Source organism: Austrofundulus limnaeus, unplaced genomic scaffold (genome assembly GCF_001266775.1).
Source record: "Austrofundulus limnaeus strain Quisiro unplaced genomic scaffold, Austrofundulus_limnaeus-1.0 Scaffold2, whole genome shotgun sequence".
Lineage (NCBI taxonomy): Eukaryota > Metazoa > Chordata > Actinopteri > Cyprinodontiformes > Rivulidae > Austrofundulus > Austrofundulus limnaeus.
Genome location: NW_013952404.1, coordinates 8,789,607 through 8,801,437, shown reverse-complemented (window position 1 = coordinate 8,801,437; position 11,831 = coordinate 8,789,607). Strand labels below are relative to the sequence as shown.

The 11,831-nt window shown below is 36.8% G+C and overlaps 2 protein-coding genes across 3 annotated transcripts in view; one reads left to right on the top strand and one right to left on the bottom strand.

Moving 5' to 3' along the window:
* The window catches only part of cga (glycoprotein hormones, alpha polypeptide), an 8,646-nt gene extending 3,195 nt beyond the window's left edge, over window positions 1–5,451 (bottom strand). The window contains exon 1 of the mRNA XM_014014768.1: window positions 5,444–5,451. The gene's annotated coding sequence lies outside the window, so the exon portion shown is untranslated. The remainder of the gene's footprint in view (window positions 1–5,443) is intronic.
* Window positions 5,452–5,479: 28 nt separating this feature from the next.
* LOC106521947 (heterogeneous nuclear ribonucleoprotein Q) overlaps window positions 5,480–11,831 on the top strand; it is a 9,162-nt gene continuing 2,810 nt past the window's right edge. Inside the window, exons 1-11 of one of the 2 annotated variants that reach the window (XM_014014730.1) lie at window positions 5,480–5,704; window positions 7,293–7,452; window positions 8,304–8,422; window positions 8,524–8,631; window positions 8,792–8,905; window positions 9,168–9,344; window positions 9,519–9,654; window positions 9,963–10,168; window positions 10,275–10,424; window positions 10,538–10,659; window positions 10,827–11,149. In XM_014014730.1, the coding sequence (XP_013870184.1) occupies window positions 7,305–7,452; window positions 8,304–8,422; window positions 8,524–8,631; window positions 8,792–8,905; window positions 9,168–9,344; window positions 9,519–9,654; window positions 9,963–10,168; window positions 10,275–10,424; window positions 10,538–10,659; window positions 10,827–11,149 (1,603 nt within the window). In that variant the 5' untranslated portion in view covers window positions 5,480–5,704; window positions 7,293–7,304. The remainder of the gene's footprint in view (window positions 5,705–7,292; window positions 7,453–8,303; window positions 8,423–8,523; window positions 8,632–8,791; window positions 8,906–9,167; window positions 9,345–9,518; window positions 9,655–9,962; window positions 10,169–10,274; window positions 10,425–10,537; window positions 10,660–10,826; window positions 11,150–11,831) is intronic. The other variant, XM_014014737.1, reaches the window with a different exon arrangement.

Below are 11,831 nucleotides of genomic sequence, written 5' to 3'. Positions count from 1 at the left end.
AAATAAAATACATTATTTTAAAATTGTGTTTATTTTTAAGTTGTTATTTATAAATTGTATATAATTATATTATTATTGTATAATCTTGTTTATTTTGACATTTTTATTGTGAAAACCAGGGAGGGCTTAGCCCTACTAGCCCACTTATAACAGCCGTCACTGGTACTAAAGATATACATGAGGGGTGATGCATAGCATACTTACAAGGTCCTATGATTTACTCTGTATGCAGAKCCACTGACATGTCACTGTGAGAGTGGTATGTCACCCACTTCACATGTGACAGTTTAGCTGTGTAGGTTTTTATTAATTATTTTGCCACCTCAGAGGGGTATCATCACCAGATCAGCCATACCTTTTCTGCCTCTGCACTTTTGCATGTGATTTATAAGTGTGTCCCGGAATTAATCTGAGGGGTTAAATCTAGATGTGTCCCCATTCTGAGTGCTCTTGAACCTATAAAATCTCACTTTTTGATTAGATCAGGAGCACCAAAGCTGAACGTCCCCAAAGGGATGAGCTGGAGATGATTTAATACAGTTAACCTACTCGATCATAACACAACCTGCTGTTTTGATCATCGGCAGCTCAAACTTATGGTTCATGTYTTTTTGCATAATCTGTGTCATCTTTTAAAAGTTATGTCTATGTATTTCAAATCTGTCCTGAACTGAATGAGAGGAACTCTGAATAATGGAATATAGTCGTCATTTTGCACCTGTCTACTGCCAACAAGTGAAATGTCAAGGATGAATATAAATTTATTGTAGGTTTTATTCATGGCTTCACTTTAGTGCCCATGCTGCGCGTCCTTGGTTGTGCTGGTGATAAATCCATGAGCCTGAGACGTGTGGGCGAAGGACAAGATGTTGAATCACAGACATGTTTGCTTTTGCTGTATTTTTTATTTTTTTGTAAAAACTGTGAAATTATTTCTAATTTGTCATTTTGATCATGACAATATAGGTGCATTTTCTGCTCATATATTGAGCACACAAAGAAAGAGAATCTGTTCAAGTTCTCTACGGTCCTGCACGCGTAAATTAGTTTAATTTAATTTGAGAGTTCATTAGACGTTTATTGAACAGTAAAACTACACAGAACTTGATTGCAGCTCTTCTGTCTCACTGACCTGCTTCACTATTGGCTTGTTTTATAAAACAAAGTTTGTTGCTAAGTTTCTAATCCCCTGTAGCTTCATTAATAAGGCCAGGCCCTTACATCATGTTGCAACACCGGCCTGACGTGTTCTTAAGTAAATGGATGTGTTTTCACAGAAGACAACYATGATTTTAACCCAAAATGCATCATATTTTGCACAACCTTTCACCCTCAACAAAACATAAAGTAAAGCTCCTATTATTGATTTTATAATGATGTTTTTACCTGTGTCTGTGTAACTCATGAACACATTTATTTGAAACTTGAACAGAGTAATTATTTGATGCACATCTAGAACTGATTGTTGTTTAAAGTACGTTCGACTCGAGATGGCTAAAAACACAAAAAATTCTAGAACTCAGTCATTTTTACAGACATTTTCTTTCAATTTGGTGTCGTACTGGCTGAGACTGATCTTCAACATGTGAGAGTAAATGATTGAGCAGGATATTAATTTTAAAAAAATTACCATTAACTATTTGGAGTCAGTGGTTTATGTCTGTTAGCAAAATATCTCAAGAAACCCTGGGCAKGTTTTAATGAAAACTTTAGGAAATGATCAGTGAATGTACCTCTACAACTTAATACCTTTTGCAGCCATATTGATTCAAGARGGCCACCACAGCRAAATCACCTTGGAAAACACAAAAAAATAAATTTATCACTGTCAGTTTTATAGATCTTGTTCTAAAATTTTACATCTTAGTAGCTGAGAATTCTTCTCATGAGTGAGCCATGAGTGCAAGTCAATACGTAAGATTTTTCTTAAAACTTTAGTAGTCTTGGAGGTAAACCTGTTATCTAAATATCTCATAAAAAATGAGCAGCTTTTATTGAAACATTCAATATGTAATCATTGGATGTGCATATACACTCAAAAACAGATGGATTATTAAAAAAAATGTCAATTGTTTCCACTCAACTGAATTGTGTAAAGGTAACACATTTACTTTGTTTACTTTACCTTTACTCAATTCAATTGAGTGGAAACAGTTGAGTTTTTTTTTTTTATTAAATCCACTTCATCTGTAGAGCTGGTGAATCAGAACACTACTTATTGACCAAGAATTTTTACATACAAGGACTTTGACGCAGTGTTTTTGAGGTGTAGAAAATACAATGTAAACAYGGAGTAAAACTCAAAAGTATAAACATTTTCAAAGTGAAAATGAAAGATTTGAAGTAGAACATCAAGCTAAAAATAATTATGAGACTATTGACTAAGGAAAACTAGCTAAGAATTGGAGCAACAGACTAGAAGTGCAAAAAAAAGGCTAAATGTAAATGTTCTTGCAGATGCAGTATTTTGTTTAAATGAACATAATTGCAGTGCACACTTGACATCATTCAACCCATTTCAAAAAGGCTGCATCAGGTTAAATTTGACCAAAACTGAGCTAAAAGTGGTGTGGTTGTAGTTGTAAGTTCCCCAATATGCTGCATAAGATGGCACTAGTTTAAGATTTAATCAAATTGGCTYCAACTCCATCATAAGATGATTATAGTTAAAACTCTGGCGTGAGATTGGTTTTCCTTTGAGGAATGTTAGGCTTTTTAATATTAMATCAGTTTTTGCAGAAAACCACACACACCTTTCACCTCACAGGAACGCACTTGTACATTTACAAAAACCAAACAATCTGGATTGACAAAAACTTTATATTCTTCGATTCASGGTTAAAAATGAACCATAAAATGATATATTTGTCACATTTTGAGCAGAGATAACTGAAAYTAGCCACTGCTTTCAGCAACAGACTGGCAGATTTATCCTCTGTTTTCAAATTCTGATCAAGAAAACTGAAATTTTTTAAATWAGAAGAATTTTATATTTAGATTCACAATTTCAGTTTAATCAAGAGCTCCAGAATTTCCCACAAAAATGGCATAAGCCATTTTAGCTATATGACACAAAAAGATTTTGGGATTGGCTGAGATGAGTGCAACAGTGTGAGAGGAGTGACACAGTGTGGTGGAACATGGGACTTGCTTTGCAACCTTCAAACACACAAGGTTTCACCTTAAGTTTAAATGCGTATTTCATGACACATTAAAGAAACATTAGTACTATTCGTACTATATCAATTAATTTAACAGTGGGCCCTCTGCTCACCCCATCAGAGACCAACAATAACACAAGACACACACACACACAAATAAAAAAAATATTCTTGTGGTTTGCACTAGTCTTAATATATTAGAGGTTTATAATTGTTTTATTTAGAAAATTTAGTTTCCCATATGAATCTCACACAATTGTCCATCCATTTTGACACTAAGACAGGGTCACAAAAGGAGAAGCATGTGATGGACCTAATGCACCAGAGGGGTTTCCACACTATAAAGCTGAAAAATACAATACTGTTCTCTTGAATGCTATTTTTAAAGCAATCAGATGGCCTAACTTGCATTTGTCTGAAAAGCTAAAAGGTGGCAGAGAGACCATTCATTCTGAGGCCAGGTTTTAGAATCTCATTTAGGCCTATCCTAAATTGCTCTTGTTCTTGCAGGTTTATATTTAGATCGGGTTTTTGTATGTTTATTAGYGGTGTAAGAAAATATRGATACACTGAAATATRYCGATATTTCATTTCCRGATACTGTATCGATATTCTAAAGCCCTGTATCGATTTTTTATTTAGGTTTAAAATGTCAACTTTCTTGCCAGGCGTTCATTTTTATATTGTAGTTCAGCCTCTGACCACTAGTTGGCAGCAGTGAGCCAGCCATTTGGCTCCTCTACCTCTTTAGGTTGAGGCTATTGTTAAGTGTTGGGTGACCATATTGTAAATTAATATTAAAAACTAAAAGCTGCAAAAAATATTTTCAAACTATTTATTGGTAAATTTAGTCTAATAATTGAAAAAATGGATGAAATAAGAAATATGAAACAAATAAAATCAAATACATACAAAGCAGAACACAGCTAAATGTATCAAAAGCATGTGTACGTAATATTAGAATTTTCTGAGACAATGAATTTTGGTTTTTCATTTTTTCCCCTGTAAGAGGTTTTATTTTAATAGAATTTTTTGGACAAAAGAAATCGCAATATATCGCCTTGCTTATAGTATCACAATATATCGGGATATATCGTATCGTGACCCCTCTGTCATGATARGTATCGTATCYCCAAATTCTTGCCAATACACAGCCCTAATGTTTATGTAACTATTTTGTTCTTTTTGTGTCTCTAAAAACATTCTTTGCCTTGTGAGATTTTATGGTGTCTGCCTAGTATTTTGTTTAGCATTATGAAGTTAACTCTGTGCTATTTAGAGCAGAGGAGCCCAAAGTGGGGCCCGCGGGCCAAATTTGGCCCACCAAGCCATTTGATTTGGCCCARCATCAGTTGCCAAAGTTACAAGGTTGTAACCTGTTATAGGTAGAAACACAGAATTTCCATTGGTCAAATGACTACCGGTATATAAAAGGGCTGTAGTGAAGGTAGTTTTCATTCATGGTGCTGACATATCTTTGATTTATTAGGATTAAACAAGAAACATGAAAAGACAAGAAATATTTAGATCAGATTTAACCCCACATGTAGATTTGTACACTTTATAAGGCCACAAAAACTCATATTTTATCTATTTATGATATGTCCCATGAGCCTTTGCTACTTGTGCGTATGGCAGACTTTCTCCAAGTGCTCAGACTAAAACAAAAGAGGGCCATTGCACAGCTTAATGGTTAAAAATAAAGGACTTTACTTAAAAAAGTATTTGTATTTCATGTATTATCTTACTGCATTTGGCCTGCAGCCCCCGATAGATTTTCATTTTGGCCCCCTCGGGGAAAATGTTTGGGCACCCCTGATTTAGAGCGTAGACAAAAATAATAAACAGATCTGCAGTGCACACCAATTGTAAAATATTCAGATCTGTTTATCATTTTTTTTGCATAGCCTATGTTCTATTTTTGATCCAGCACTGATTTCACTATATTTTTTCCTGGGCTTTGTGATTTAGAAAAACATTTTTTTCTCCTTGTTTTTGCTAATAATTTAAAGTTTTTCGTGTTTTTTGTATGTATTTATGGATTTTGAATACACTTATACAAAAGTAGGTCATTCCCTGACTAACACCCCCTCCCCCATGCTTGAAGGATCCATCCATCCATCTGTATTGATATCATAAAATTTTCTAACTTCACTTCTTTGATGGTCAACACAGACTTATTTTGTTCTTATTGTTGCTTTAAAAAAAATCTACATTTTTAAGCTGTTACACCAAGCAGCCGTGGTGATCAAATCAAGTGTTTCTTTGTAAAAATTACTCACATGTGCAAATATGATGGATGCTGCAGCTGACCTGCRGCTCTGCTCTAAAATGCATACAAGGCGAGCCCGTGCAGCGCTGTCCAAGAAACCCCATAGACTAGACAAAACTCGAGGCGTGAACGTGGCAGCCATTTTACATCATCAACAGTGAATGACTGGAGTCGGACCAGTGCCGGGAGTTTCACACTTTTTCTCTCTTTTAAACATCACATTTACCTTCCCGTCTTATCAGCACCATACACATTGGTGTGCCTGCGGCAGGTAGGGCGAATGCTTCCAATTGGTCACGTAAATGTCGCTTTATTAGGCGCTAAAAACTCGCGAGTCGTGCGGCGCTGTTTCAAACAATGTGGGAACTGGTGGTGGGTTTTAGTTCTCCAGACCGGCTTTTTGAAAATGGACTCTTCCTATGTGGCGGCACATTGACGAACCACGCACCTAAGCGGGCTAAAGTTTTCGCCATTATCGTCCTGTTGAACCCGGTTAAACGTTAAAGTCGCGTTTTGTACTCGGTCAAGTCTGTGCCGAAAAACGACGCGCTAACAATGGCCTCACTGACACTCCGTTCAAATTAGCATGCTAGCTCCAGCTAGCTCATTTTGACAGATCGTGGAAATGACATGCTCATTGTCATTTTGTGCTAATAGAACCAGGCATGGTTGACATATTAAACATGGCTGGTGATTACGCATTACTGTTGTACGGACAATTATGCCCTCTAGCTACGAAAAAAAACAATTCCAGTACTCATCGCAAATGCATACTGTAATCTCATGTTATTGTCCCGATACATAATGTACTATTAGCTGTGCGCTCCAGCCGGCTAGCTGGCTAACATCGTAAGCGAGTCCGCTAAATTTAATCTCACCAACACATGCAAGGGTGAGAAAACGAGTTTCAGATTATTTAAACACGTTCTGAAATAAAAGCTCAACATTGATCTATGTGTAAGCTGGTTGCTTTTGTGTAGCTAGCGWTAATGTTTTAAGCACAGAAAAGCACGTGTTTTTAAGACTGATTAGCAGACATAGAAAAATGGGGTTCGTCTTGTTGAGATAATAAGGTGGGGAAAGCAATGTAGGCCAAAACATTAAATTGTCCCTATTTTGTTGAATGTTGGATAGATTATGGGAAAGAATATAAATGCTWTATCTACTTAGTTAGTTGGAGTATTAATGTCAATCAAAAAATACTGTTGCAATTGGTAGATAACATTTCGTTAGTGTGTTTAATTTGGCGGTATATCAAAGTGTCAACAAATGGAGGATACATTCTACCTTACTGGTCGGCAACTGGAAACCAGTTCTCTCACTTTGAACACGTATATCAGCCAAGTAGCCTGTGCTGAAGTCAGCACTGAGAGGAAAGGCTAACATGCAATTAAGGGAATATAACAGACAAGGCAGCTACTGAAGCAGCAAGTTAGGGTCAGGATTTAGGGAGAAGATAAATAAACACAACAAAATACTTTTTTTTTTATAATGTACAACTTTATATGTGGGCTGTTCTGTTTGTGCACCGTTTGTCTTGTGTAGTGTTTGAGTGTCCATATCCAAGTTTGGGGCTTCTTGCAAGCTGAAAGTTGCTAGTAATAAGTCAAGATAGTGAAAAGTTTCCAGACTGAACGGCCACAAAACTTGTTTGTTTTGCACATGTCAACAATTATCTGTTTACCAATTTGGACTGAGGATTACTCCTCATTGATATATGCATGTTCAAATATTTTTTTGTTTATTTTGTAATAGTTTATTTTGATAATGATTTTGCTCACAAGTCTGAGACTTTACACTCTTTTGAACAAGTCCAAAGTCTTCACTCAGGATTAATTTGGCTCATTGCATTTATACAGATTTCTGGAGACATGGCCACAGAGCATATAAATGGAAATGGTCCAGAAGAGCCAATGGACACCTCTGCTGCAGTTACCCATTCTGAGCACTTCCAGACTTTATTAGAAGCTGGTTTACCACAGAAAGTTGCTGAAAAACTAGATGAAATTTACATAGCAGGTAAGGTCTTACCAATACACTTGCATATCCAAATATGCAGTTTTTTCTGTATCAATTCATGCATGTGTTGTCATTTTTATCGCATTTTTTGAATGGGGGAATTGAGATCTTGAAGCAACTTTTTGTGGTTTCCAAACAAAATGGGTACTGCAGTGCTTCAAAATATAAAATTACACATTATCAATAAAATTAAAATGGGTTTAGAAGAATTACAGCATTTGCATCCCCAACATGGTGTCTTGTTGAATGAATCATCTCTCCTCTGTAGTATWTTCATAGGCCTATCCAGGCTTGCCATTAATTTCTTGTAAGTTTCCTGCATCCAATTGCTGAGCAATAGTTTTTTGTGATACGTCTATCTGAAATTAGAAATATCTATACATTTCTTTGCCATAGATATACTATTGGTTCCTTGGTCACATCCAGAGAACTTGTGTTCTGGCCTTGGAGCCAGATGGGGCTGAAGCAGTAACAATGTCAGGAGCTGTCCAGAGTGTAGCTTCCCCTAACAAGTGATGGCCACTCTGTACAGGAAATTGTAGACTGGCTCATTTAAAACTCCCAAACCTCAGTACAAAGGGGCGCTGTCAGATCAAGTTGCACTATCACATCTGTTGTTATTTCCACTGAACTGTAGTGGTTGGAAAACTAAAATGCAGCCTGTTGACTGAATTTGGTTTCATCTAATTGGCCATTATCACACATACACCKCCACATTTTTGTAAACTCATTTAGGAAATCGGTGTAGAATAAGGTAATTTGTATTCAAATAATAGTATTATCCTTTTGTGTGGAAAAAAAAAGATATTTGTTTGCTAATCTTTTTTTCTTGTGTTTTGGCTAACCTCCAGGTTTGGTGTCACATAGTGATTTAGATGACCGAGCGATTGAGGCCCTGAAAGAATTCAACGAAGAAGGTGCTCTCCAAGTCCTTTTGCAATTCAAGGACAGCGACCTCTCACATGTTCAGGTATGCATAACCTCATGCAGGTTTATAAAAAAAAACTATTTCTGAGAAAAAAAAATTGTGTGTGTGATTTTGATTATATTTAAAGTTTGTTTTTCTTGCAGAARAAAAGTGCCTTTCTTTGTGGCGTGATGAAGACATACAGACAGCGAGAGAAACAAGGGACCAAAGTGTCAGACACCAATAAAGGACCAGATGAAGCCAAAATCAAAGTGAGAACGGATGCGTTTAATGATTAAATTGCATCAGATTCTATGATTGAGACGTTTTGCGAATGCCTGATTTTTAACAAAATTATGGTTTTGTTTTTTGGAAATAAATAAGGTTCTCAAACTGAAAAAAAAATGTATTACTATTATACTTTTATTTCAGGCTTTGCTGGAGAGAACTGGCTATACACTTGATGTGACAACAGGACAGAGGAAGTATGGTGGTCCTCCGCCAGAGTCTGCCCACTCAGGGGGACAGCCCACCATTGGTACAGAGGTACAAACACTACATTTTATGGAGGGAACAATGTTCTCAAATTATCTTATTTGGCTTTTTTATTGTTTTTTTTTAAATTAATTGTTATATCTGATTGTTGAAACTAAGTTGTTGTGTGGAGTAACCAAAGTTACAGTGATAGCTTACCGCTAAGACCTGACTGGATATCTTTTCTAAATGTTGTTCATTGTTCATCTTTAGTTTGCGTTGTAAAACAAACTTGTGTTCTCACACACCATATTTTTTGTTTCCAATCTAATAGATATTTGTAGGTAAAATCCCCAGAGACCTTTTCGAAGATGAGCTGGTTCCACTGTTTGAAAAAGCTGGCCCCATCTGGGACTTGCGCCTGATGATGGATCCTCTGAGTGGTCTTAATAGAGGCTACGCCTTTGTCACTTACTGCACGAAGGAAGCTGCACAGCAGGCTGTTAAATTGGTATGTCTGCTTTACTGCAGGGATGGCAACAAATACAAAAGACCTGCTTTATATATACACACACAAATATTTTGCTGATATTGACAAATGCAACATGGTCACCATAAATAGCTACAAGCTTGACAATATCAGTTTGTTCTTTATTAAGTTAGACTGTTTTCTGTACATCCACAGTGCAACAACAATGAAATTCGACCAGGGAAACACATCGGCGTTTGCATCTCTGTGGCCAATAATAGACTGTTTGTTGGTTCCATCCCCAAGAGTAAAACAAAAGAGCAAATTGTTGAAGAGTTTGCAAAAGTCACAGGTGAGTTTGTAACACCCTTTGGTAATGTCACGTTTGTTTTATTTTTGGTGTCTTTATTTTTTATTCCTTTCAGGGTTTTGCTACCACCATCTGACTGGATGGAAACTAAAAATTAAATCTTTCAAATTGACTTAATTAAACTTTAAATTCACACTTAGTGAAAGTAGCCATTTGARATTATTAACCCTAAAAGTTTTAACTGCTAAAAGCCTGAATCATGTTTTATTTTTAGCTGTTTAGTGAAGGATGTTTTGATGCCRGTTTGTGCTGCCCTTTCTCAATTTCTCCCCCTTTTTTTGTCTTCATAGAGGGTCTAAATGATGTTATATTATACCACCAGCCAGATGACAAAAAAAAGAACAGAGGCTTTTGCTTCCTGGAGTATGAAGACCATAAGACAGCAGCTCAGGCTCGCCGCCGACTGATGAGTGGCAAGGTGAAGGTGTGGGGAAATGTGGTCACTGTGGAGTGGGCTGATCCTATTGAGGACCCAGACCCAGAAGTCATGGCCAAGGTAAGTTCATTTAATGTCTATTACTTATGCAGCTATATTGCTTTCTTATTTAAATTGTCTCAATTGTAAACAGATAAGTAAAGGCTTTAATTTTAATTTTTCCCAGGTCAAGGTGCTGTTTGTGAGGAACTTGGCAAGCACAGTTACAGAAGAAACACTTGAAAAAACWTTTAGTCAGTTTGGCAAGCTGGAGAGAGTGAAAAAACTGAAAGACTATGCCTTCATTCACTTTGAAGAAAGAGATGCTGCTGTGAAGGTGTGGAGAGAGAAAAAAACAAGAGTATACAAAACAGATGTAATGAAAATATTTTTGGATTTGTTATAGTAGTAAACCTATCTAAGACATTTTACTTCTTTGATTTTCCATAGGCTCTAGCTGAGCTTAATGGCAAAGACCTGGAAGGAGAACACATTGAAATAGTCTTTGCCAAGCCACCTGACCAAAAGAGGAAAGAACGCAAAGCCCAGAGACAAGCTGCCAAAACACAAATGTAAGCAAAAACAATCCAAATCTATGTGTGGTTACAACATAGTGAAACAAAAATTATTTGTATTTTTGAAAAATTGTTTGTGCTGCTTAAGTTACTAAATTGCACTGAGATATTTTTTATCACACACATTGCTTTTGTTAGTGTTGAATCTACATATTTTTCCTCAGGTATGATGAATACTATTATTATGGCCCTCCCCACATGCCACCACCCACAAGAGGAAGAGGAAGAGGTGGGCGTGGAGGTTATTCTTACCCTCCTGATTATTATGGCTATGAAGACTATTACGATTACTATGGATACGATTACCACAACTACCGGGGTGGTTATGATGACCCCTACTATGGCTATGAAGACTTCCAAGGGTCTGGGAGAGGACGAGCAGCAAGAGGAGTCCGTGGAGGTGTGGTTCAGACCAGAGGCCGCGGTGCTGTCACCACGAGGGGRCGAGTGGGTTTCACTCAACGAGGAGGCCTCATAACAGCCAGAGGTAAAAAATCAAATCAAATCGGATGCACCATTGTGATGAACTAAAATTTTCTTGTGCAGTTAAACTCCTACCCCATTGAGTATCTTGTACCAAAAACATTAAACTTTACTTACARTCCCTGTTCAATTCCAGTCTAGAAAAACTCTCCACTTGAAAACTACAAACATTTACTGCCCCATAAGCAACAGGGGACYTCAGCATACTGCTTTTTTATTTCTTTTTTAACTGTGAGTACTCTGACCACTAAGTGCAGGGTGGGAGCATATACTTTGTGAAGACGAAAAGTAAAAAGTTCACAGCAATCACATGGATTTAAAGGGATATGTTAAAATGCAGAAGCAGTAACYTTGTTGTTTTTAAGTTTGACATTTTAGTTCATCKGTTGCCTGGACTTASAGAAATTGAGACCTGTTTAAAAGGATTGATTACTGCGATGATGTTATCTTTCAGAGCAGTTATTTTATTGCAGCAAAGTCATCTGCAGCCCAATACTTTTAAAGGCCTAACTAATGCTCATTCTTGTGGAATTCCTTATTATGACCCCGCACGCGAAGCGTAAGCAGGAGTCATATTGTTTTCGTACTGTTTGTTTTATTTCTTTTTTTTTTTCAGTGATACTTGGTCAACCGTACCACAAAAACAGCTGCACCGATCAACGTGAAATTTGGCAGGACTGTAGATG